General features: G+C 36.1%; 1 protein-coding gene across 4 annotated transcripts in view; it reads left to right on the top strand.

Moving 5' to 3' along the window:
* PIBF1 (progesterone immunomodulatory binding factor 1) overlaps positions 1 to 27009 on the top strand; it is a 212115-nt gene that overhangs the window by 64259 nt on the left and 120847 nt on the right. For all 4 annotated transcript variants that reach the window (XM_064586007.1, XM_045869564.3, XM_064586008.1 and 1 more), the window contains one exon: positions 3633 to 3731. In XM_064586007.1, coding sequence (XP_064442077.1) covers positions 3633 to 3731 — 99 coding nt within the window. The remainder of the gene's footprint in view (positions 1 to 3632; positions 3732 to 27009) is intronic.

Genomic DNA, 27009 nt, shown 5'->3' with positions numbered 1-27009 from the left:
TTCGTTCTTTTGAAGAACATTAGAATTCCTGCTGTGCCATAATTGTGTTGTTACATTTTATAATGCATTTAACTTTTAAAAATGGATAATTTATTAGTAATATGGCAGTTAGGGTTTTGTCTGTGGCCGGAATATAATCCATCTATTGTTTTATCTAATGAGTCTTAAGTCTGAAGGAGCATGGCTATAAAAACAATTGAATATATAATATAGTCACAATTCTTTCAAGGCTTATTTTTGATTTAACATTTGTGCTATGAGATTGATGAAGGATAATTGGAGGCACACAGGCAGGGACCTAAGAGGAAACCACCCTTAAAAGGATTTTATACTGCCCTGGAAGGAGCCCTCCACCCTTTCCCATATGACAAAAATCTGACTGGATGACAGGCACAGGGAGGGTTAATCAGATTAAAACAGCCCCACCAACAAGCCCATAAAACCCCTAGACTTAGAAACTCCCATGGCAACCCGCTTGGGTCCCCTCCCTCCTTGGGATCTTTGAGCTATCACTTTGCTATCGCTCAATAAACCTTGCTTTGCTACTCACCACTCTGTCTGGTCTACCTCTTCATTCTTCCAAGCGGCATGACCAAGAACCGCGGGAACTGATGGAGGAAAAAAATCCTGTAACAAGATGGCTACAACAAGTTTTCTCAAGGAGAAAATTGTGAAACAAAAGGAATCTTAAGAAATGCATAGTTTGATGAGGAGCATGGACTCCAGAACCAGATGGTTTGGGCTCCATAGCTTATTTACTTGTAACCTTAGATAAATACTTCTCTGTGTTTCAGTCTTCTCCTTTGTAAGATGGAGATAATGATGCAACCTATTTTGTGGGGTTGTTGTGAAAATTAAGTGAATTATTATATGCAAGAGCCTAAAATAGTTCCTAGCACATGACAATCACTCTATATATGTTTGTTATTGCTATTATTGTCAGTGGAATACATTCAGTTTATCTCAGACTTAATTTGAAACCTTAAAGGTCGATTGATAATATGAAAGGAAGTATCTCTATCTTTATGTTAAAAGGAATTGTGCGGCTTCTTGTATGCAGGTTGTGGGTAGAGATGTGGAAGGTATGGTAACTGATAAGGAGGTTAGGTTCACACAGAAATCTTACCAGCAGACATCTGTGAGAGGACCTGAACATGGAAGCCTCAACTTGTAGCACTTTCTCTGATTCATTTTAGTTTTGGGGGGTTTTTTTTTTAATTGCCTTTACTTATTTGTCCTTCAAGGTCCAACTTACATATCCTCCCTTCATTCACTCTTATCTCTCTTCCTCCAGTTAAAACATGATCAACTCCTCTTCTTTGTGGCCTTGGAATTTTGTTTATGCCTTAATATAGCACTAATTATAGTTAGCTAGATGATACATATTGTAGCATCATGAATGCACAGGAACCTTCTAATCATACCTCCGCTCACAGGCCCCTGTTTTTAGTTTATTCTGGGTTTCATTTCATTCTCTGTGACTGCTTTTATTTCTAATGCCCATTATTGCCAGAAAGGAAATACAGTTAGGGACTGAAGCTTTTCTACTTACTAAGTAAGCGTAATTGCAGTCTACTTGGAATTTTGCTATTGAAATAACTTATAGAATAATGAAGCTATCTTTGAGAAATGAAAATTACAACCAGTTTGTGATGATTTACTGACTGAAATGTATAGATCATCAAGGAATGAAAAATATATAAATGTTTGATATGCCTAAAGAATTTAATTCTATCTGTAAAACTAAATTTTCATGTTTCAGGGACACCTGGGTGGCTGTCGTTAAGCGTCTGCATTCGGCTCAGGTCATGATCCCAGGGTCCTGGGATCAAGCCCCACATCGGGCTCCCTGCTTGGAGGGAAGCCTGCTTCTCCCTCTCCCACTCCCCCTACTGTGTTCCCTCTCTCGCTATGTCTTTCTCTGTCAAACAAATAAATAAAATCTTAAAAAAAAAATTTTTTTTTTCATGTTTCAGTTTGATGATAGAAGGTCATTGCAATCAGGATGATGTCAGAAAATAATGACATGACATTTTGTGATATCTATTTTAAAATGCACTTCCACTTAGATAATAGTATACAAAAGCTATTTTCTTTTTAATAAGTTGTCTGTATTACAGTTTTTTTAAACTATTTTATTTCTGCCTCATAAACCATTTGACTGATGAATCTCCATTGGTTGATATGTTTTAAATTTTAACTTTGTTGTTAGCATCACAGTGTAAAAGATGACATTTCATACTGGCACAGCAAGTAAGCATTCCTATCCAATAGTTATTACATAGATTTATTCAAACGATGTGGGGTTTCATGACTTTCTACTGACATTCTCCATGAATAATAAACACAAAATTCTAATACCCAATCCAATTCTTTATGGGAGATGTGGTGATATGATATAAAAAACATTTGCTTTGCAGTAAAGACATAGCTGGGCTCAAATTATGGCTTTAACATGGGCTGTGACTTTGAACTAGGTACTTAAGCTCTTGATCTTCGGTTTACTCCACTATAAAACAGGTTGGAAAATACAACATAAGGGATTTGTAGAAATTAGGTGAGCAAAATCATTTATGTTGCACTCTACGTTTATTTATAACTATGTTAGAGAAGAGGATTTTTAAAAAATTAAGTGGCTCTCTGAAAGAAGCTTCCTGTTGGTATTTTTCTTGACCCAGACTTCCGCTTTGATTCAAAAAACAAATGAGATTTGATCTTTAAAGGCTCATATCTTGTTGTGGCACTCTTGTTACCTTCTGCCTTTTTTGGACATTACCCTTAACTGTCACTAAATGTATCTTTCTCTCAGTTTCAGTTCCTGCTGTCATCAGTACTGTAAGTGGATGACTTACCTAATACTCTGGCTCCATACTTTCTTGAGCCCTACATGAATATTGACCTTTATCTCATCTCTCCTTCACTTAGCTACTTTACTGGTCACACCCTTGATTTTGGTATCAACTAAAATGATGTCACTGAAAGTACTATTCTACCTCCACATCATTAGCCTTTAACAGCAATCTCTAGTCTTCCACCCTGCTTGTACACTACTTAAATTTATCTGTTTGTCAGCTTATCAGGACTTCATGTCCTTTGCCCCTTCTATTTTGTCAGCCCTGAGTTCTTGAGTTCTCTTCTTTTCCATTCCTCTGTGAGATCCCAAGGGCCATCACTTCAAGTTGCTCATATCCCAGACTTTGTTCCCATTTTGATACTTGTGATCTCTATATTATACTTTTCATTTAAAATGTTTTCGAGAACATTTATTAACTTCTCAAGACCTCGGTTTTCTTCTGGATACTGTGTAATCATACCTACTTCACTAGATTATGGTAAGGATGAAACAAGTTACTGTATATATAAACTGTTGAGCCTACCTTCAACCCATGTGGAGATAAGTTATAGAGAAAGATAGTGTGACATTTAGCGATAGACCGTGTTTGCACCTACATTACTGTGCTGCCACGGAAACACCCAGCCAGGTAAATTCACATAACATACACCGTGGGTCACCAACCTCCAGTGGGTCCTTAAGATTGTCAGATAGTCCAATTCTAAGCAAACACATTTATGAAACTTTAAAAGATAGATACTTTGTATTTGGAATAATTGAGTACATGTTTAAATTTTAGAAATCTCCGAGAAGCGAGGGACAATGCTGTGGCTGAAAAGGACCGAGCAGTGATGGCTGAAAGGGATGCTTTAGAAAAACATGATCAGCTCTTAGACAGGTAAGCATTCCAAAAATCTGGAAATGTTAAAAACTCTTTTGATTTTTGTTGCTGTAACTTTTTCTTTTAGAAAAAATATTTTTAATAGAAGTATAATTCAATTCAGTTACATGCATAATTTTTGTAATATGTAATTATTGCATATACTAAAGCAAGATATAGCACAGTGCAGTCACCCTACAGAGTTTCCTTATATGCCTTTTATCCATCTCAACCACTACTCCTCGAGAGGCAAACACTTTCTCATTACTGTCACCAGAGCTTAGTTTTGCTCGTACTGGATTGAAAATAAATGGAATTGTACAGTATGTACTCTTTGGTGTCTAGCTTCTTTCACTCAACATTATATTTTCATCCATTTTGTTGTTATATCAGTAGTTCATTTCTTAGTGTTGCTGGGTATGAATATACCACAAGTTTTGTTTATTCCTTCATCTATATCAGTGGACATTTAGGTTGTTTCCATTTTGGAGCTATCATGAATGAAGCTGCTATGAACTTTTTTATAAAGTCTTTTTTGGGTATATGTTTTTTATTTATGTTGGATAAATTTTTCTCTAGGAGTGGAATTGCTAATCATAAAGTAGAAGGAGTTTTACTTTAAAAGAACTTACTGAACTTGAGTCCAAAGTGTTTATACCATTATGTGCTCCCCAGTTCATTTCTTAAAAACCTATATGTTCTGGTTCATGTGTGTTGGAGGAAGGGGAAGAGAGAAAATTATTTGTCTTTAATTTATCAATAGAATACTGTATTTATTTTTAGTAGCCTAGCTCATAGGAAAATCACTGATGAGTATTAAGGTAAATGCTATTGAACACCCTAGATTTTCAGTGGTTTGACTACATTCAGAGTAAACAGAATCGTTACCTTTTTTTTTTTAACTTTTATTTTGAAAATAATTTCAGACAGAAAAATTGCTAAACTAGTACATCAGGTTTCCATATACCTTTCACAAACTGATAAACTTTGAAAATAACTCAGTGGAGCTTTTAATTATTAAATGAAGACTTGCATATTCATTTGTGATTTAAGCAATACCTGACACTAAAAATTGAGGTAAGTCTTCATATATTTAACCTATTACCGAAATGTCTTAGAAATGGCTCAAATTGTTATACTTGTGAATTCACATCAACTTTATAAACTTGGTACATTAATAAAAATAATATTAGAGAAGTCTCTTCTGTAATATGAAAGTATATCTAAGTCCAAACGTTTTAATATAAAATAAATTTATAAATCAGCTGTTCTTATTGGAGTGCTGTTATAACCTACCATAAAATCTTTTATTATGTATAACCTTTCCATTTATAAAACTATATGGTGTACGCAAAAGATTTCTTTGGCCTTTTGTTGATGTTGTTTTTTAATGTGATGTATTTAGGAATGGCTCTAGAATAATATTTATGGACAAACTAACAAACTTTAAAAGAAAGTGCAAGATTTTAGGTAGTACACCAGAACTATTATATTTGGGCAGAATTTCATAACTTACTAGCCTTGGTAGTTTTTGTGAATTTGGAGAAAAGACAATAGTAAATCTGACCTTAAAATTGGCTGTTTAATATTTATACTCATATCTGTTATGTCCTAAACTCTGGCACTTTAAAATCCTTCTTAATCTTACTGTCCATATACTAGCAACTGGTATTTATCCTAAAGGCCATGGGATGCTTTAGTACTTAAAGGGATCTTTTGAATTATTGAGAATTTAATGTTTGTAAAGCATGTAGAACAGTGTCTTACACATAAATAGTAATATAAAAAAGTTTGTTATTATTATAAAGTAATTGTTCAGTTAGTTCTGTTTACTAACTGAACTTTTGATATTTAAAAGTTGATCTTTCAAAATCATTTTCCAGTAGAATTTTGAATAAACTGGAACAGCTCATTTTTTTCATTAGGGTTTAATTGATATACAATATTAGTTTCAGGTGTACTACATAGTGATTCAGTACTTACACACATTACAAAATGATCACTACAATAAGTCTAGTTACCATCTGTCACCATGTAAAGTTGTTGTTTTTTTAAAGATTTTATTTATTTATTTGACAGAGAGAGAGAGATAGCGAGAGCACGAACACGAGCAGGGGGAGTGGGAGAGGGAGAAGCAGGCCTCCTGCAGAGCAGGGAGCCCAATGCGGGGCTCGATCCCAGGACCCTGGGATCATGACCTGAGCCGAAGGCAGACACTTAACGACTGAGCCACCCAGGCGCCCCACCATGTAAAGTTTTTAAAATGTTATTGACTGTATTCCTTATGCTGTACATTACATCCCCATGTATTATTTATTTTATAACTAGAAGATTGTACCTCTTAATCCCCCTCACCTATTTCCTCCATCCCTCTACCCTCCCTCTGCACTGGCAACCATCAGTGTATTTGAGTCTGTTTCTGCTTTTTGTTTGTTCATTTGTTTTGCTTCTTAAATTCCACATATAAGTGAAATCATAAGGTATTTGTCTTTCTCTGATTTATTTCACTTACCGTAATAACGCTGTAGGTCAGGGCACCTGGGTGGCTCAGTCGGTTAAGCATCTGCCTTCCCCTCATGTCATGATCCCAGGGTCCTGGGATCGAGTCCTGCATCGGGCTCCTTGCTCAGCAGGGAGTCTGCTTCTCCCTCCACTTGCTCCTCTGCCTACTTGTGCTCTCTCTCTCTCTGTCAAATAAATAAAATCTTAAAAAAAAAATATGCTCTAGGTCTATCCATGTTGTCATAAATAGCAAGATTTTATTCTTTCTTAGAACTAATATTCTGGTGTACGTGTATACATATATCTACATACGTTTACACACATACATACACACCACATCTTCTTTATCCATTCATCTATCTATGGACGCTTGGGTTGCTTTGATATTTTGACTGTTGTAAATGATGCTGTGATGAGCATAGGAGTGCTTGTATATTTTCAAATTAGTGCTCTTGTTTTCTATGGATAAATAACCAGAAGTGGAATTGTTGGATTATATGGTCATTCTATTTTTAATTTTTTAAAGGAACCTCCAAACTATTTTCCATAGTTGCTATATCAGTTTACATTCCTACCAACAGTGCACAAGGGTTCCCTTTCTCTACATCCTCACCAACATTTGTTATTTCTTGTCTTTTCAATAGTAGCCATTCTGACAGCTGTTAGGTGATACCTATTGGTGGTTTTGATTTGCATTTCCCTGATGATTAGTGATGTTGAACATTTTTTCATGTGCCTGTTGGCCATCTATATGTCTTTGGAAAAATGTTATTTCAGGTCCTCTGCCCTTTAATCAGATTGTTTCCTTAATATTGAGTTGTATGAGATCTTTTTATATGTAGATATTAACCTCTAATTATATATGTCATCTGCAAATATCTCTCCCATTCAGTATGTTGCCTTTTTGTTTTGTTGGTGATTTTCTTTGCTGTGTAAAAACTTTTTAGTTTGTTGTAGTCCCATTTGTTTATTTTTGCTGCTGTGTCCTTGTCTGAGGGGACGGATCCAAAAAGGGCTAAGATCAATGTCAAAGAACTTACTGCCTATGTTTTCTTCTAGGAGTTACGGTTTTGGGTCTTACATTTAGGTCTTTAATCTGTTTTAAGTTTATTTTTGTGTATGGTGTAAGAAAGCAATCCAGTTTCATTCTTTTGTATGTGGCTTACCAGTTTTCCCAATACCATTTACTAAGAGACTTTTTTTCCCATTATATATCCTTGCTTTCTTTGTCATAGATTAATTGACCATATACGCATGGGTTTATTTCTGGGCTCTCTAGTCTGTTCCATTGACCTATGTCTGTTTCTGTGCCAGTGCAATACTGTTTGATTACTTTAGGTTTATGGTATAGTTTGAAATATGGTTGTGATAATTCCAGCTTTGTTCTTCTTTCTCAAGATTGCTTGGGTATTCAGGGTCTTTTGTGGTTCCATACAAATTTTAGTATTATTTGTTCTAGTTCTGTGAAAAATGCCCTTGATATTTTGATAGGGATTGCATTGAATTTGTAGATTGCCTTTAAGTAGTATGGACATTTTACCAACATTAATTCTTCTAATTCGTGAACACTGTATATCTTTCCACTTATTTGTTTTCAGTTTCTTTCATAAATGTGTTACAATTTTCAGTGTACAGGTCTTTAACCCCTTGGTTAAATTTATTCCTAGATGTTTTATTCTTTATGATGCAATTGTAGATAGTTTTCTTAATTTCTCCTTCTGATAGTTTATTAGTGTATAGAAATGCAACAAATTTATGTATATTAATGTTGTATCCTGCAGGTTTACTGAATTCATTTATTAGTTGTGATAGTTTGGTGGAGTTTTTAGGGTTTTCTCTATATAGTATCACATCACCTGCAAATAGTGAGAGTTTTATTTCTTCCTTTCCAGTATGGATGCCTTTTATTTCTTTTTCAGTCTAATTGCTCTAGCTAGGACTTCTAGTACTGTGTTGGATAAAAGTGTGAGAGTGAACATCCTTGTCTTGATCTTAGAGAAAATGTTTTTAGCTTTTCACCATTGAGTACATTAGCTGTGAGTTTGTCATATATAGCCTTTATTATATTGAGGTACGTTACTTCTATACTCAACTCTGTTGGGAGTTTTTATCATAAATGGATGTTGAATTTTGTTGAATGCTTTTTCTGTAACTGTCAAGATCATATGATTTTTATTCTTCATTTTGTTGTTGTAGTATATCATGTTGATTGATTTGTGGATGTTGAACCATCTTTGTATCCCTGGAATAAATCCTTGCTTGTGGTGTATGATCCTTTTAATGTCTTGTTGAATTTGGTGTGCTAATATTTTTTGAGGATTTTTGCATCTGTGTTCATCAGGGATATTGACCTATAATTTTCTTCTTCTGTGGTATCTTTGTCTGGTTTTGGTATCAGGTTAGTACTGCCCTCATAAAATGAGTTTGGGAACATCCTTCCTCTTCAATTTCCTGGAATAATTTGAGAAGGATAGGTATTAACTCTTTTAAATGTTTGGTAGAATTTACCTAAGGAGCCATCTGGCCCTGGACTTTTGTTAGGAGTTTCTTTTATTACTAATTCAGTTTCATTACTAGTAAGTAATTGGTCTATTCAGATTTTCTATTTCATCATGATTTAATCTTGAAAATTGTATGTTTTTAGGAATTTACCCATTTCTTCTAGGTTGTCCAATTTGTTAGTGTATAATTGTTCATAGTAGTCTCGTGATCCTTTGTATTTCTGTGGTATTGGTTGTAATTTCTCTTTCATTTTTTATTTTATTTATTTGGACCTTCTCTCTGTTTCTGGATGAGTCTGCCTAAAGGTTTATCCATTTTGTTTATCTTTTTAGAAGAACCAGCTCTTAATTTCATTGATTTCTTTTTCTTTTTCTTTTTTTTTGGGGGGGGGGGGGTCTCTTTCATTTATTTTCACTCTGATCTTTATTATTTACTTCCTTCTTGAACTTTGGGCTTTGTTTTGTTCTTATTTTTCTGGTTCATTTAAGTGTAAAGTTAGATTGTTTATTTGAGATTTTTGTTGTTTCTTGAGGTAAGCCTATATTGATATAAACTTCCCTCTTAGAACTGCTTTTGCTGGGACGGCTGGGTGGCTCAGTTGTTAAGCATCTGCCTTCGGCTCAGGTCATGATCGCAGGGTCCTGGGATCGAGCCCCACATCGGGCTCCCTGCTCCGCGGGAAGCCTGCTTCTCCCTCTCCCACTCCCCCTGCTTGTGTGCCTGCTCTCGCTCACGCTCTCTCTCTGTCAAATAAATAAATAAAATCTTTAAAAAAAAAAAAAAAAGAACTGCTTTTGCTGTATCCTGTAGGTTTTGGAACATTGTTTTTCCATTTTCATTTGTCTCAAGGCATTTTTTTTATCTTCTCTTTGATTTCTTTGTTGACCCTTTGGTTCCTTAATAGCATGTGTTTAGTTTCCACATGTATGTGGGTTTTTTTTTTCAGTTTTCTTCCTGTAACTGATTTTCAGTTTTGTAAAGTCCATCTGGTCTAGTATATTATTTAAGGCAAGGCTAGTATTTCCATGCTGATTTACTGTATGGATGACTTATTCATTGATAGTATTAAAGTCTTCCACTATTACTGTGTTGCTGTCAATTTCCCCCTTTACATCTGTTAATATTTATATTTAGATGCCTCCCATATAGGGTGCATAAATATTTACAAATGTTATATCCCCTTGTTAGACTGACCCTTTGATCCTTGTGATTCTCTTCTTTGTCTTTGTTACAGTTTGTTTTACAGTCTATTTTGTCTGATAGAAGTATTGCTACTCCAGCTTTTGTTTCCATTTGTATGGTATATCTTTTTCTATCCCTTCACTTTCAGTCTTGTGTATCTTTAGATTTGAAGTGAGTCTCATATAGGCAGTGTGTAGATGGGTCTTGATTTGTTTGGTTTTTTGTTTTGTTTTGTTTCCATTAGCCACCCTGTGTCTTTTGATTCGAGAACTAGGTCCATTTACATTTAAAGCAGTTGTTAGTAAGTATTCACTTATACCATTTTGTTCATTGTTTTCTGATTATTTTTATAGTTTCTCTCCATTTCTTTCTTCTTTTCTTGCTCTTTTTCTTTTATGGTGTGATGCCTTTGTTTGGTATCATGTTTGTATTCCTTTCACTTTATTTTCCTTGTATCTATTACAGGGTTTGGTTTGAGGTTACCATCTCTCTCTCTCTACATATATTTATAACAGTCTGTTTTAAGTCAATGGCCGCTTAGGTTCAAATGCATTCTAAAAGCATATTTTTACTCTGCCCCCTACCACATTTTATATTTTAATGTCATATTTTACATCTTTTTATTTTGTATATTCTTCAGCTAATTATTGTAGTTATACTTGATTTTATTTCTTCTTCTTAACCTTCATACTAGCTTTATAACTGGTTAATCTACTATCTTTATAATTACCTTTATTAGTGAGATTTTTTTCTTTCATATATTTTCTTATTTCTAGTTACGGTCTTTTCTTCTCTGCTTAAAGAAGTCCGAATCTTCAACATTTCTTATAAGGCTGATTAAGTGGTGGGGAATTCCTTTAGATTTCCTTGTCTGGAAAACTTTTTCTCTCTCCTTCAATTCTGAATGATAACCTTACTGGGTGGAGTATTCTTCATTGTAAGTTTTTTCCTTCCAACACTTTGAATATATCATGCCACTCTCTTCTGGCCTGCAAAGTTTCTGCTGAAAAATCAGCTGATAGTCTTTTGGAGGTTCCCTTGTATGTAACTAGTTGTTTTTCTCTTGCTGCTTTTAAGATTATCTCCTTATCTAATTTTTGACGTTTTAATTATAATGTGTCTTGGTGTGGATCTCTTTGGGTTCATCTTGTTTTGGACTCTCTGTGCTTCATGGACTTGGGTATTTGTTTCCTTCATCAGGTTAGAAAAGTTTTCAGACATTATTTCTTCAAATAAGCTTTCTGCACCTTTCTCTCTCTTTTCTCCTTCTGGGACCCCTATAATGCGAACATTAGTACACTTGATTTTGTCCCAGAGGTCCCTTTAACTATTCCCATTTATTTTATTTTATTTATTTATTTATTTTTTCTGATGGGGTAATTTGCACCACTAGTCTTCTATTTTTCCTTATCATCTAATCTGCTGTTGATTCCCTCTTCTGTTTTTCATTGGAAAACTAGGTCCATTTACATTTAGAGCAATTGTTAGTAGGTAGGCACATACTGCCATTTTGTTCATTGTTTTCTGGTTGTTTTTATATATACCAGCTCTGGTTGGTATATTCTTATGTTTTCTCTTTGTTAAAGTTCACCCTGTGTTCATCTATTCTTCTCCCAAGTTTGCTGATCCTCTTTATGACCATTACTTTGAACCCTTTACCAGGTAGATTATTTATCTCTGTTTCATTAAGGTCTTTTTCTGAGTTTTTGTCTTGTTTTTTCATTTGGAATTATGTTATTCTGTCTCCTCATTTTGCCTGATTTTTTGTGTTTGTTTCTATGTATTAGGCAAATTGGCTACCTCTCCTTGTCTTCAGGGAGTAACTTTGTATAGATGTCCCCTGGGGCCCAGAACTGCAGTCTCCCCGCCGCCACCAGGCCAAGTGCAGTGTGCACCCATCTGTTGTGGCACAACAACAGCTGGAAGAATCCCCCTGCAAAGGCTTATAATATTCCTGGATGAAGTTAAAAAAAGGATTCTTGATGTCCCTGCAATTTAATTCTTAATTAATCTATAAATTCGGTGTAATTCATGTCAAAAATTTCAAAAGCCTTTTTAGTGAAACTTGACAAAATGGCTAAGATTCTTTTTCAGAATTGTTATGGCTATTCTTGTTCCTGCCTATTCTTGTACCTTCATTTTTCCATGTGAATTTTTATAGTTATATTTTTTACATTGTACCTTTCATCCATCCAAAGTTCATTTGTGGGTATTGTGTAGATAGAGAACTACTTTGTTTTTTCATGAAAATGTTAGTTTTCTTAAGTTAAACTATACATTTGATGGGATCCAAGTAGAAATATCAGCAGGTTGTTTTTTTGTTTGTTTGTTTTAAGTCTAGATTCTAACTTCCTCTTGTGTTGGTTGGTGTTAGAATAAGCACAGGTTTTTTGGGATCTTGATAAGGGAAAGTAGGTTAGGCATGCATTTGGATTAAGTGCTTTACAGTCATTTCTGTTTATAGTAAAATAATTGCTAGCCATTTCTTACTAGTGGTGACTTCCAGGACTACTCCTGTTGTCTATCCAACCCCCATAAGTGATGAGAACCAGGAATATGTCTTAGGTACCCATTACTGGAATGATGCATTGTTGCCTTCTTTCTTTATGGAGGATATGCAAGATGCAATAATAACTTATTTTGGAGGAGATTCCCTGGCATTTGTCAGACATTGGGTTACATATGTGATGGGTTCCTGAATCTTCATAGATTTTTTTTCTTCCAGCTTTATTGAAGTATAGCTGACAAATAAAACTGTAAGATATTGAAAGTATACAAACTGATGGTTTATTATAGGTATACATTATGGAAAGATTCCCCCCCATCAAGTTAATTAATACCTTTCTCACCTTACATGTTACCATTTTCTTTCTTTTGGTGAGTTCTTTTTTTTTTTTTTTTTTTTTTAAGATTTTATTTATTTATTTGACAGAGAGAGAGAAATAGTGAAAGCAGGAACACAAGCAGGGGGAGTGGGAGAGGGAGAAGCAGGCTTCCCGCCGAGCAGGGAGCCCGATATGGGGCTCTATCTCAGGACCCCAGGATCATGACTTGAGCCGAAGGCAGATGCTTAACAACTGAGCCACCCAGGCGCCCCTTAGTGAGATTTTTTAAGTCTTACTCTCAGCAACATTCAATTACACAATATAGTGTTAGCAACTATAGTCACCACATTATACATTAGATCCTCAGACTTTATTAATCTTACAGCAAGCTTTTTTAAAACAGACATACTAAATCTAGGGTTTATGTGGAAAAATTAAATAAATGAGTTTCTGAATAAGAACCTACAAATTTTATCTAATCACTATGGTAACCAGCTAGGTGAAAAGGAAACTTTGGACCCATTTCTCACATTTTAACAGGGTAAATTCCAAATAGATGAGAAATTTAAATGAAAATAAAGTAGTAGAGAAACTATAGGAGAATATTTTCATAAGCTTGGAAAGAAGAAGTCTTTTGAAACTCAAAAGTTGTAAAAGTAAGAATTAATAAATGTGACTACCTACAAATGAAAAATGTTGATGTGGCATTACCACCGTAAAGAAAGTCAAAAGAAATGCAATCTGTGAAAAGGATTTGCATCTCCTATCACAGTCATGTAACTAATTTCCTTCTAAGAAGACCCTCTTTCAAGTCAATAATAAGTGAAAATTAGTTTCACATTAAAAGTACACTGATTTTTCTGAAAAAACTTTGTTTTTTTTTCATCACTTTCTGTGGATATGGAAAAATTGGGAATCTTATACATTGTTAGCAGGATTTTTTTTTTTTTTTTTTAGGTTTTTATTTATTTGCTTGAGGGAGAGTGAGACAGCCAGGAGTGAGAGAGAGAGAGAGAGCACAGAGGGAGAGGGAGAAGCAGACTCCCCGCTGAGCACAGAGCTCAACATGGGGCTCGATCTCAGGACCCTGAGATCAGGATCTGAGCTGAATGCAGACACTTAGCTGACCGAGCCACCCAGGCACCCCTGTTAGCGGGATTTTAAGGTGCTACAACTCCTAGGGAGAGTTATTTAATAACACCAATCAAAAATACAAATGCACATTGGTCTGGATCCAGGAGTTCACTTCTAGTACATTATCCTGCAAATATTCTTGCTGGCTACAAAATTACATATATACCAACTTATTCTCTTTTTTTATTTAAATTCAATTAATTAACATATAATGTATTATTAGTTTTAGATGTAGAGTTCAGTGATTCATCAGTCTTATAAAATACCCATTGCTCATTACATCACGTGCCCTCCTTAATGTCCATCACCTTATTACTCAATCCCCCCACACACCTCCCATCCAGCAACCCTCAGTTTGTTTCCTGACATTAAGAGTCTCTTATGGTTTATCTCCCTCTCTGCTTTCATCTTGTTTTATTTTTCCCTCTCTTCCTCTATGAGCCTCTGTTTTGTTTCTTAAATTCCAGATATGAGTGAGATATATAATTGTCTTTCTCTGATTGACTTATTTCACTTAGCATAATACCCTCTAGCTCCATCCACATCATTGCAAATGGCAAGATTTCTTTTTTTTTTTTTTTTTTGATGGCTGAGTGGTATTCCATTGTGTATATATATATACACCATATCTTGTTTATCCATTCATCTGTCGATGGACATCTGGACTCTTTCCATAGTTTGGCTATTGTGGACATTGCCATTATAAACATTGGAGTAAGGTGCCCCTTCAGATCACTACATTTGAATCCTTTGGGTAGATACCTCGTAGTGCAATTGCTGCGTCGTAGGGTAGCTCTATTTTCAACTTTTTGAGGAACCTCCATACTGTTTTCCAGAGTGGCTGCATCAGTTTGCATTCCCACCAACAGTGTAACAGGATTCCCCTTTCTCTGCATCCTCGCCAACATGTCGTTTTCTGACTTGTTAATTTTAGTCATTCTGACCAGTATGAGGTGGTATGTCATTGTGTATTTCCCTGATGCCAAGTGATGTTGAGCATTTTTTCATGTGTCTGTTAGCCATTTGTATGTCTTCTTTGGAGCAATGTCTGTTCATGTCTTCTGCCCATTTCTTTACTGGATTATTTCTTCTTTGGGTGTTGAGTTTGATAAGTTCTTTATAGACTTTGGATACTATGTTGAACAACAGTGGTGATAGTGGACATCCCTGCCATGTTCCTGACCTTAGGGGAAAAACTCTCAGTCTTTGCCCATTGAGAATGATATTCGCTGTGGGTTTTTCATATACGGCTTTTATGATATTGGGGTATGTTCCCTCTATCCCTACACTGTGAAGAGTTTTAATCAAGGAAGGATGCTGTACTTTGTCAGATGCTTTCTCTGCATCTATTGAGAGAATCATATGGTTCTTGTCCTTTCTTTTATTAATGTAGTGTTTCACATTGATTGATTTGCAGGTGTTGAACCACCCTTGCAGCCCAGGAATAAATCCCACTTGGTGGTGGTGAATAATCCTTTTAATATACTGTTAGATCCTATTGGCTAGTATTTTGGTGAGAATTTTTGCATCTATGTTCATCAGGGATATTGGTCTCCTCGTCTGGTTTTGGGATCAAGGTAATGCTGGCCTCATGGAAAGAGTTTGGAAGTTTTCCTTCCATTTCTATTTTTTGAAACAGCTTCAGAAGAATAGGTATTAATTCTTGGTAGAATTCCCCTGGGAAGCCATCTGGCCCTGGACTCTTGTTTGTTGGGAGATTTTTGATTATTGCTTCAATTTCCATGCTGGTTATGGGTGTGTTCAGGTTTTCTGTTTCTTCCTGGCTCAGTTTTGGTAGTTATACGTCTCTAGGAATGCATCCATTTTTCCAGATTGCCTAATTTGTTGGCATATACTTGCTTATAATATATTCTTATAATTGTTTGTATTTCTTCAGTGTTGGTTGTGATCTACTTCATTCATGATTTTATTTATTTGGGTCCTTTCTCTCTTCTTTTTTAAAAGTCTGGCCAAGAGTTTATCAATCTTGTTAATTCTTTCAAAGAACCAGCTCCTAATTTCGTTGATCTGTTCTACTGTTCTTTTTGTTTCTGTTTCATTGATTTTGGCTCTGATCTTTATTATTTCTCTTTTCCTGCTGGGCCTAGGCTTTATTTGCTGTTCTTTCTCTAACTCCTTTAGGTATAGGGTTAGGTTGTATATTTGAGATCTTTCTTGTTTCTTGAGAAAGGCTTGTATTGCCATAAACTTCCCTCTTAGGACTGCCTTTGTTGCATCCCAAAGGTTTTGAACAGTTGTGTTTTCATTTTCATTTGTTTCCATGAATTTTTTTCTTTAGTTTCCTGGTTGATCCATTCATTCTTTAGTAGAATATTCTTTAGCCTCCGTGTATTTGAGTTCTTTTCCAAATTTCCTGTTGTGATTGAGTTACAGTTTCAAAACATTGTGGTCTGAAAATATGCTGGGAATGATCCCAATCTTTTGGTACCGGTTGTGACCTGATTTGCGACCCAATATGTGATCTCTTCTGGAGAATTTTCTATGTGCACTCGAGAAGAATGTGTATTGTTGCTTTAGGATGAAATGCTCTGAATATATCTGTGAAGTCCATCTGATCCAGTGTGTCATTCAAAGCCCTTATTTCCATGTTGATCTTCTGCTTAGGTAATCTGTCTATTGCAGTGAGTGAGGGGTTTAAGTCTCCTACTATTATTGTGTTATTATCAATGTGTTTCTTTAATTTTGTTATTAATTGGCTGCTCCCATGTTAGGGGCACAAATATTTACAATTATTAGATCTTTTTGTTGGATTGATCCTTTAAGTATGATACAGTGTCCTTCCTCATCTCTTATTATAGTCTTTGGTTTAACATAGAATTTGTCTGATATAAGGATTGCTACCCCAGCTTTCTTTTGATGTCCATTAGCATGATAAATGGTTTTCCACCCCCTCACTTTAAATCTGGAGGTGTTTTGGTGTCTAAAATGAGTCTCTTGCAGACAGCATATCGACAGATCTTGCTTTTTTATCCAGTCTGATACCCTGTGTCTTTTGATTGCGGCATTTAGCCCATTTACATTCAGAATAACTATTGAAAGATATGAATTTAGTGGTATTGTATTACCTTTAAAGTCACTGTTTCTGTATATTGTTTCTGTTCCTTTCTGGTGTATGTTACTTTTGGGCTCTCTTTTCCCTTAGAGGACCACTTTAAAATTTCTTGTAGGGCTGGTTTAGTGATTACAAATTCTTTTAGTTTCTGTTTGTCCTGGAAGCTTTTTATCTCTCCTTCTATTTTGAATGACATCCTTGTTGGATAAAGTATTTTTGGCTGCATATTTTTCTCATTTAACACCCTGAATATACCATGCCTCTCTCTTCTGGCCTGCCAGGTCTCTGTGGCTATGTCTTCTGCCAGTCTAATGTTTCTACCCTTGTAGGTTAAAGACCTTGTCCCAAGCTGCTTTCATGATTTTCTATTTGTCTCTGAGATTTGCAGGTTTCACTATTATATGTCGAGGTGTTGACCTATTTTTATTGATTTTGAGATGCGTTCTCTGTGCCTCTTGAACTTGAATGCCTGTATCGTTCCCCACATTAGGGATGTTCTCCACTATAATTTGCTCAATATACCTTATACCTCTTTCTCTGTCTCCCTCTCCTCTTCTTCTGGGATCCCAATTATTCTAATATTGTTTTGCTTTGTGGTATCACTTATTTCTTGAATTTCCCCTCATGATCCAGTAGTTTTTTATCTCTTTTTCTCAGTTTCTTTATTCCCCATCATTTTGTTTTCTATATCACTAAATCTCTTGTCTGTCTCATTTATCCTACCTGTTAGTCTCCTTTTTTGATTGTGTCTCATTAAGAGGCTTTTTTATTTCAACTTGATTAGGTTTTAGTTCTCTTATTTCTCCAGGAAGGGATTCTCTAGTGTCTTATATGCCTTTTCAAGCCTAGCTAATATCTTTAAAATCGTTATTCTGAACTCTAGTTCTGACATCTTACATATGTCTATACTGATTAGGTCCATGGCAGTCAGTACTGCCTCTTGTTATCTTTTTTGAGGTGAGTTTTTCCATCTTGTCATTCTGTCCATAGAAGGATAGGTGAACAAAAGAACCAAATACTAAAATGGCAATAACGACCCCAGAGAAATATACACTAAATGAATCAGAAGAGACATGAAACCAGAAAAAAGAAATTAAAAAATATATATATAATCAGACAGGCAGACAGGTGAACAGAACAGAGCAATAGACTGGATCATGTGTGTATTGTAGTCTGTTTGTTAGAAAACTAGATCCCAAAATTGCAGCGAAAGAAAAACTTATATATATACAAAAATAAAATTAAATACAATGAAAGAATAGAATGTAACTGTAAAAATGAAAATTAAAAGACAAAAAAAAAGTAAAGAAGGAATATAAAAGACAGGTGAACAGAACAGAGCAATATACTATATCCCAGGTATACTTTGGTCTGTTTGTTAGAAGAAACTGCATCCCAAAATTGTAAAGAAAGAAAAACATATACACAAAAATAAAATTAAACACATTGAAAGGATAGAATGCAACTGTAAAGATGCAAATTTTAAAAAGACTTTACTAAAAAAAGAAGAAGAAGAGGAAAAAGATGAGAGAATATCAGACAGATGAGAACAGAGCAGTACACTCTATCTTGGGTGTATTCTGTTCTGTTTGCTGCAGGAAACTGCATCCCAAAATTGTAAAGAAAGAGAAACGTATGTATATACAAAAATAAAATTAAATACAATGAAAGGATAGAATGTAACTGTAAAAATGAATATTAAAAGACTTTCAAACAAGAGTTGATAAAATAAGAAATTGAGAAAGGGAAGAGAAAAAAAAATTAAAACTGAAAGACTAAAGAATCATGTGAAAAAAACCATGAATTGTATTTTCCCCTAGCACTGGAGTTTTGCAGTTCTGTGTGATCTGTAAACTTGGTCTTAGCTGGATGTTGTTGCTGATCTTCTGGAGGAGGGGACTGTTGTGCTGAATCTCAGGTATCTTTTCCCCAGGGAGAATTGCACTACCCTTACCAGGGGGCCAGGCTAAGTAATCTGCTCCGGATTGCTCTATGTGGGTTTTGTTCCCTGAAGCTTTCTGAGCTGTTTTCAAGGATGAGAAATGAAAATGTCAGCCTCCTAATCTCCAGCCCCGGAGCCGAAAGCTCACACCCCACCCCCACTCCTCAGTGCATCCTTAGGGAAAAGCTGTCAGTCACTCTTGTGTCTCTGGTCCATGCTCCATGCTCACCCACTCTGTGACCGAGCATTTCTTTCTCATCCATGCAACCCCATTTCTGGTCTCCACACCCTGCAGACTCCTGCAGCATGCACCCGTGCCACTCCTTCCAGGGTTGGGGGAGGGGTCTCGGCACGGTTCTGCCATTTGCTGGGCCCCTGCTCAGAGAGTGGTCACCCAATCATGCCGTGGTTCATGGTTTATGGCAACACTGAGCTGAACGTCCACTCCTGGGCTCACTGATTGCAACTCCAGTGCCTGGGAGCTCTGCCTCACTCAGGCACCCCAGGCCTCCCTGAACCCCAGGGATCTTGAGACCACACTGTCCCACCTGGAATTCTACCCCACTTCGCCACCTGAGCGCCTTTCAGGCAGGGAAGTCCCTCACCAGAGCAGCCTTCTAAAAGTTCTGATTTTGTGCTCTGCTGCTATATCACTTTCCTGTAGCCAGCTGATGGAGGCTCCCTCCCCCCACGGTTTATCTTCCCATATATCCCCTCGGATTAACTTCTCCACACCTCCTACCTTGTAGAAAGTGGTCACTTTTCTATTTATAGAGTTTCAGCTATTCTTTTCTTAGATCTCCGGTTGAGTTTGCAGGTGTTCAGAATGATTTGATAGCTATCTAGCTGAATTCCTGGGACCAGACAAGACTAAGGTGGTCTATTCTTCTACCATCTTCGACTCCTTCAACTTATTCTTTATAGCAGAGGTTACAATTACAAAAGCTGAAAACACCCCAAATGTCCATTGACATTTAGGCAGTGGTTAAATAAGTTATAGTATGTAGATTACAATATGTAGCTATATGAAAGGAATGAAGTACTGTATATCCTGATGAGGAAAAATCTTCAAGATATGTTATTAGGTGGAAGAAGGCAAGGGGTATGTATATATATGACAGTATCAACATATATATACACTAGCTTTTTTCAGCCAGGCTATTTATCACACATATGTATATGTGTATATGTACACACAGACTTATATACATGTACACATACATTTATAAATAAAAGGCAGTTGTTTGTATTTAAATTAAGAACAAAACAGTACATGTTTGTATATATTTGCCTATGTATATATAAACTTATTGCTTGCAGAACAGGAAATTAGGTGTCTGGTGGACAGATGTTAGATATAGATTTTTTTACAATATATTCTTTTGTACTTCTCAGTATTCAAATTTGTGAATATGTTCCTTATTTTTTAATGTTTTAATGAAATATAAACAAAGAATGATTTTTGTTATTAACTTGGGTAAAAATAAAAACATATTATAAAACAAGTTTGATGTATAAAACAGAAGAATTACAAGTAAATTGTATTACAGAATGAGGATCCCAGTAGATCTTTTCAGGCAGAATTAATGAGCTGAATGAAAATTAATGAATAAATACAAGATCATGTACAAGAAAACATGTGCTTTTAGTATAGGCTTCAAATTGAAATGTGAAAATGACTTGGAAGATTTCAATACGGAGATATTATCCACACAAATGGAAGTTATATTTCCATGTATAATGCATTATACAAAGGACATACCTCCTTTTATTGCACTTTACTTTATTGCACTTCACAAGTACTGTGTTTTTTTTCCAAACTGGATGTTTGTGACAGCCCTGCATCAACCATTTCTATCAGCACCATCTTTTCAACAGCATTTGTTCACTTTGTGTCTGTGTGTCACAATTTGGTAATTCTTGCAGTATTTCAAACTTTTTCATTATTATTATATTTGTCATGGTATCTGTGATCAGTGACTTTGATGTTACTCTTGTAATTGTTTGGGGGCACCATGAACTTCACCCACATAGTACAGCAAACTTAACTGATAAATGTCATGTGTGTTCTGACTCCTCCAACCAGCCAGTCCCTCGTCTCTTGCCCTTGAGCTTCCCTATTCCCTGAGATATAACAGTACTGGAATTAGGCTAGTTGATAACCCCGTAATGGCCTCCCAAGTGTTCAGGTGAAAGGAAGAGAGTCGTATGTTTCTCAATTTAAATCAGAAGTTAGAAATGAGTAAGCTTGGGCGCCTGGGTGGCTCAGTTGGTTAAGCGACTGCCTTCGGCTCAGGTCATGATCCTGGAGTCCCGGGATCGAGTCCCGCATCGGGCTCCCTGCTCGGCAGGGAGTCTGCTTCTCCCTCTGACCCTCCCCCTCTCATGCTCTCTGTCTCTCATTCTCTCTCTCTCAAATAAATAAATAAAAATCTTTAATAAAGAAAGAAAGAAAGAAATGAGTAAGCTTAGTGAGGAAGGAATATCTAAGGCCAAGATAGATTGAAAGTTGGGCCTCTTGCACCAAACAGCCAAATTGTGAGTGCTAAGGAAAAGTTCTTGAAGGAAATTAAAAATGCTACTCCAGTGAACACACAAATGGTAAGAAAGCAAACAGCCTTTATTGCTTTTATGGGGAGAGTTTGAGTGGTCTGTATAGAAGATCAAACCAGCCATAACATTTCCCTTAAGCCAAAGCCTGATCCACAGCAAGGCCCTAACTCTCTTCGATTCTTCAAAGCTAGAAGAGGTAAGGAACCTACAAAAGAAAAGTTTGAAGCTAGTAGAGGTTGGTTTATGAGGTATAAAGAAAGAAACTGTCTCCATGACATAAAAGTGCGAGATGAAGCAGTAAGGGCTGATGTAGAAGCTACAGCAAGTTATCAAGAAAATCTCACCAAGATCATTAATGAAGGTGGTTACACTAAACAACAGATTTTTGATGTAGATGATATAGCCTTCTATTGGAAGAAGATGCCATCTGGCACTTTCATAGCTAGAGAAGAGAAGTCAGTGTCCGGCTTCAAAGTTTCAAAGGATAGGCTGACTCTCTTGTTAGGAGCTAATGCAGCTGGTGATTTTAAGTTGAAGCCCCAGTGCTCATTTACCTTTCCAAAAATCCTAACACCCTAAAGAATTAAGCTAAATCTACTCTGTGCTCTATAAATGGAACAACAAAGCCTGGATAATAGCACATCTATTTACAGCATGATTTACTGAATATTTTAACCCCACTCTTGAAACCTTCTGCTCAGAAAAAAAGATTGCTTTCAAAATATTATTGTTCATTGACAGTGCACCTGGCCACCCAAGAGCTTTGATGGAGATGCACAATGAGATTAATGCTGTTTTCATGCCTGCTAACACAAAATCCATTCTGCAGCCCATGAATCAAGGAGTCATTTTGACCTGCAAGTCTTCTTATTTAAGAAATACATTTTGTAAAGCTTATAACTGCCATAGATAGTGGTTCTTCTGATGGATCTGGGTAAAGTAAATTGAAAACCTGGAAGGGGATTCACCATTCTAGATGCCATTAGGAACATTCATCATTCATGGGAAGAGGTCAAAATATCAACATTCACAGGAGTTTGGAAAAAGTTGATTACAACTCTCATGGATGACTTAGAGCTGTTCAAGACTTCAGTGGTGAAATACCAAGAGAACTAGAAATAGAAGCAGAGCCTGAAGATGTGACTGAATTGCTGCCATCTCATGGTACAACTTTCACAGAAGAGGAGTTTTTATGGCTCATCAAAGAAGTGGTTTCTTCAGATTGACTCTACTCCTGCTGAAGATAGCTGTGAAGATTGTAAACAATTAACAAAGATTTTAGAATTTTACATCAACCTGAGAAAGCAGTGGTGGGGTTTGAGAGGGTTGACTCCAATTTTGAAAGAAGTTCTACTATGGGTGAAATGGTATCAAACAGCATCACGTACTACAGAGAAATCATTCGTGAAAGGCAGAGTCAGTCAATGCAGCAAACTTGTCTTATTGTAAGATACTGCCCAGCCACCCCAACCTTCCTACCACCAGCCTCCTCAGTCAGCAGCCATCAACTTTGAGGAGAGACCTTCCACCAGCAAAAGGTTACCACTCAGTGAAAGCTCAGACGACCGTTAACGTTTTTTTAGCAATAAAGTATTTTTTTAATTAAGGTATGTACATTGTGGGGTTTTTTTTTTTAAGATTTTATTTATTTATTTGACAGAGAGATAAAGAGCACAAGTAGGCAGAGAGGCAGGCAGAGGGAGAGGGAGAAGCAGGCTCCCCGCAGAGCAGGGAGCCCGATGCGGGACTCGATCCCAGGACCCCGGGATCATGACCTGAGCCGAAGGCAGCCGATTAACCAACTGAGCCACCCAGGTACCCCCATTGTGTTTTTTAGACACAATGCTATTGCACACTTTGTAGGCTACAGTATAGTATAAACATAACTTTTATATGCACTGGGAAGCCAAAAATTTCACTTGGCTTGCTTTATTATGATACATTATTGCAGCAGTCTGGAACTGGACCCACAATATCTCTAAGGTATGCCTGTATCTAGAATGTGGTCTGTGATTACCTTATCTATAAAATCATGCTGGGTACTGGGCACCCAAGCTTTAAACCCAAGAGCTTAAGAAGAAAATGACCAAAATGGTGGAAAATTTTTAAAAGTCCTTTTAGTGCTCGGTCTACAAGTATTTGAAAGGTTCTCATATGAATGATCTGATTTTCTTACTTGGTAAGACCTCACATAGTGGAACTGGGACCACTGGATAAACGTTACAAAAAGGAGTAGAAGTAAACTTTCTAGTAGGACTTTTCAGAATACCTTAGCATCTAATATGTTTTCCATTAGAAGTATTTAGGCATCAAAAAAAAAAAAAGTGTTTAGGCATCAGCTGGCCAAGTATTTAACAGGAATATGCTCATAAGTATTGAAACATCAAGTGGGTGGCTTGATGAGTTTGAAGTCCCTTTGGATTCTGAAATTATCTGTGACAACAGCTCAAAAGAACTAATACACTGGTTTTGTTACCTTACAAAAGGAATGGTGAACCCAACGTATTTTTGAGAGTATTATTTTTTAAATCTCTGCAGTTCCTGTTTTTTCAAAATAAAAACCTAGGACTACTATATATTTTATATCCACTAAAATTCTTTTGAGTGCAGATTGCCTAGGAATATTTGAACTCATATATATTGTAAGAGTATCATATAAATTTTTGGTATATAGTGAAACCCAAGGAAAAATTGCTTTATTTTTCAGAGTTTGAGTTTTTAATACTCAAATATGGGATTCTGACTTCCTTTGTACCAAAAATAGAATAAACGTGTTTCAGTCTTAACATGGATTGTGATTTCCCTGAGTCATGCTTAATTAAGTAAAGCTTCAGACATGCCTATACACAATTTTCTAGTCAAGTGTAGTTAACCTCAACTTCATTTATGTTAAAGTCTTTCTTTATCAAATTCCTCCTTTAATGGTTAAATGTCCTGTGTTATTATAAAGAAAAATGTAAGGAAGTAGTATGCCATTTTCAGACATGAATGAAAGAAGGGTTTTTACTCAGGGACTTTAATTTTCTACAAAAAAAATGTATTTTTCTCAGGCATAGAAAAGACCTATGTGTCTAACAATTCAAGTTCACCAGTTTCATAATAAGTAAAAAATATCCATCGTTCATATACATAAACAGTTATTATCTCGTGTTTTGTTGCTTTTGAATCTACACGCAACTGGGGATTCTTTCTACCAAAATGGGGAAATTTTAAAACTCAATGTGAACAGTAGAATAAGTTGAATATACTGTTAATTTTGGGATCCTACAAGAGAGGTCTATATATGAATCTAAATAGAAAGCTTGCAATCCAGAATTAATTTTAATAGTATTTTTTTCAGTTATTTTTTTTTTTTTTAAGATTTTACTTATTTATTCATGAGAGACAGAGAGAGAGAGAGAAGCAGAGGGAGAAGCAGGCTCCCAAGGAGCAGGGAGCCTGATGCGGGACTCGATCCCAGGACCCTGGGATCATGACCTGAGCCGAAGGCAGACGCTTAACCATCTGAGCCACCCAGGCGCCCTGGGTTTTTTTATTTATTTATTTATTTATTTGAGAGCGAGAATGAGAGAGAGAGAGAGAGCATGAGAGGGGGAGGGTCAGAGGGAGAAGCAGACTCCCTGCCGAGCAGGGAGCCCGATGCGGGACTCGATCCCGGGACTCCAGGATCATGACCTGAGCCGAAGGCAGTCGCTTAACCAACTGAGCCACCCAGGCGCCCTGGTTTTTTTTTTTTTAAAAAAAACAATTCTTTTACGGATTTTATTTATTTGAGACAGATACAGAGAGAGAGAGCATGAGCAGGAGGAGAGGCAGAGGGAGAGGGAGAAGCAGACTCCCTGCTGAGCCAGGAGCCTGATGTGGGGCTCAATCCCAGGATGCTGGGATCATGACCTGCGCCAAAGGCCAATGCTTAACCAGCTGAGCCCCCTAGGTGCCCCCAGTTATGGTTGTTTTAACTGTTTTAAAATATGTATTCCATATTTTGAAATATATTTGGAATCATTTTCAGTCCATAAGCATTTTTAAATGAATATTACCTGAAATTATTATCAGTCCCTACAATTTCTCTGGTAATAGCAGGATTTTGTCCTCACTCTTTTACTCATAGAAGATAAGAGGGAATAGGAGATCTGGTGAGTAGAGTTTGTGATTTTTGTGTCATACTGGGCTAGTTTAAACCTTAATACAGTAGCCAGCTGTCCAGAATTTCCATTCAGTGTTTTATCCCCAAGAGTAGAACAGTTTTGACATGTCTCCCTTATTCTGCCTTTTTTCATATTCATATATTGTTTTATCTTTGTTTATCTGCCTTTTAATCTGCTATTGGCTTCTTTAGCAGGCAAGTAATGTTTGTGTCATTTGCAAGATAAACTTAATGAAGTAAAGATACTCAAATTGAAATAACAGCTGTGGTATTGTACTTAAACTCTATTTTTCTTAATAAATTACAATAACTTCATTCATATTATTCTTAGTTTCATGGTTACACAAAGTAATTCACATACTTGTTATTTGAATAGAGAAATTCCTAATTCTCAATCCTAAAATAAGTTACTCTTTTGTCTTTATGAAAGAAAGAATAATACAGTAAGTTTCTTTTCTTTTTTTTTTTTTCTTTAATGTAGGCTCCATGCCCCATGTTGGGCTCCATGCTCAGTGTAGAGTCTCCTTGAGGTTCTCTCTCTCCCTTTCCCTCTGCCCCACCCCCTCTCTCGTGCGCGCGCACACACACACGCTCTCTCTCTAAAATAAATCAATGAAATCTTAAAAAAAAAAAAAAAAAGAGTCAGACGCTTAACTGACTGAGCCACCCTAGGCGCCCCAGGTTTCTACTTTTAAAATGAAATTTTTTAGTATCTGATTTTTTTTGTTTGATAATTTGCAGAATATTCTCATTAATGGACCTCTCTAATGATTTTCCAAAATTTAAAAATTATCTTTTCTTTGTTACTTAATTTCTTTTATTCCTTGCAGTATTCTTTTTGCCCATAGATTTTGTTTATATTGAAATAGTCTAGCCCTATGTTGTTCTAAAATTTTCTATTTGCTTCTGAGCTGCTATTCCATCTGACATATATTCGGCCACTTGCATGGGATTATAACTCAAGTGGGACTCATTACATCTTAAGTAATTCTGTTTTTTTTTTCCCAGTAACGGCTTTAGAATTGGTGGTAATATAGTGTTCATGAAAGCGTTAAGAAATTTATTGTTGAGATGTAAAATATCTATTCCTTTTTAGTTTAGACTAGAGGCTCTGAAAGGAACTGATAAGAAACTCTCATATTCACATCACAATGTATGAATTTTATTTTATGCCACCTTTCCTCTGTCTTCCTTTTTCTTTATTAGGTATTGGTCTGATCTAATATTCCGTCTCCCACCAGGGACAGTGGCCTAGGGAATCCTTTTGCCATTCATGGATAATTTATTGTTTATAATTAGTTTAAAAGGTACTGATTCTAAAGTGATAATGCCAATTCTTCACCTCAAAAGAACATATCTTGAATATTTTTGTGCAGCAAGTCAAAACACACACACACACACTAAGCAATTTGATACTGTTTTCTGTCATTCTTTTA

Source organism: Mirounga angustirostris, unplaced genomic scaffold (genome assembly GCF_029215605.1).
Source record: "Mirounga angustirostris isolate CCGP_5_RB_7025 unplaced genomic scaffold, mMirAng1.0.hap1 SCAF_3, whole genome shotgun sequence".
In the NCBI taxonomy this organism is placed as follows: domain Eukaryota; kingdom Metazoa; phylum Chordata; class Mammalia; order Carnivora; family Phocidae; genus Mirounga; species Mirounga angustirostris.
Note: the sequence above shows the minus strand (reverse complement) of the source record. Positions and strands in the feature narration are given on the sequence as shown.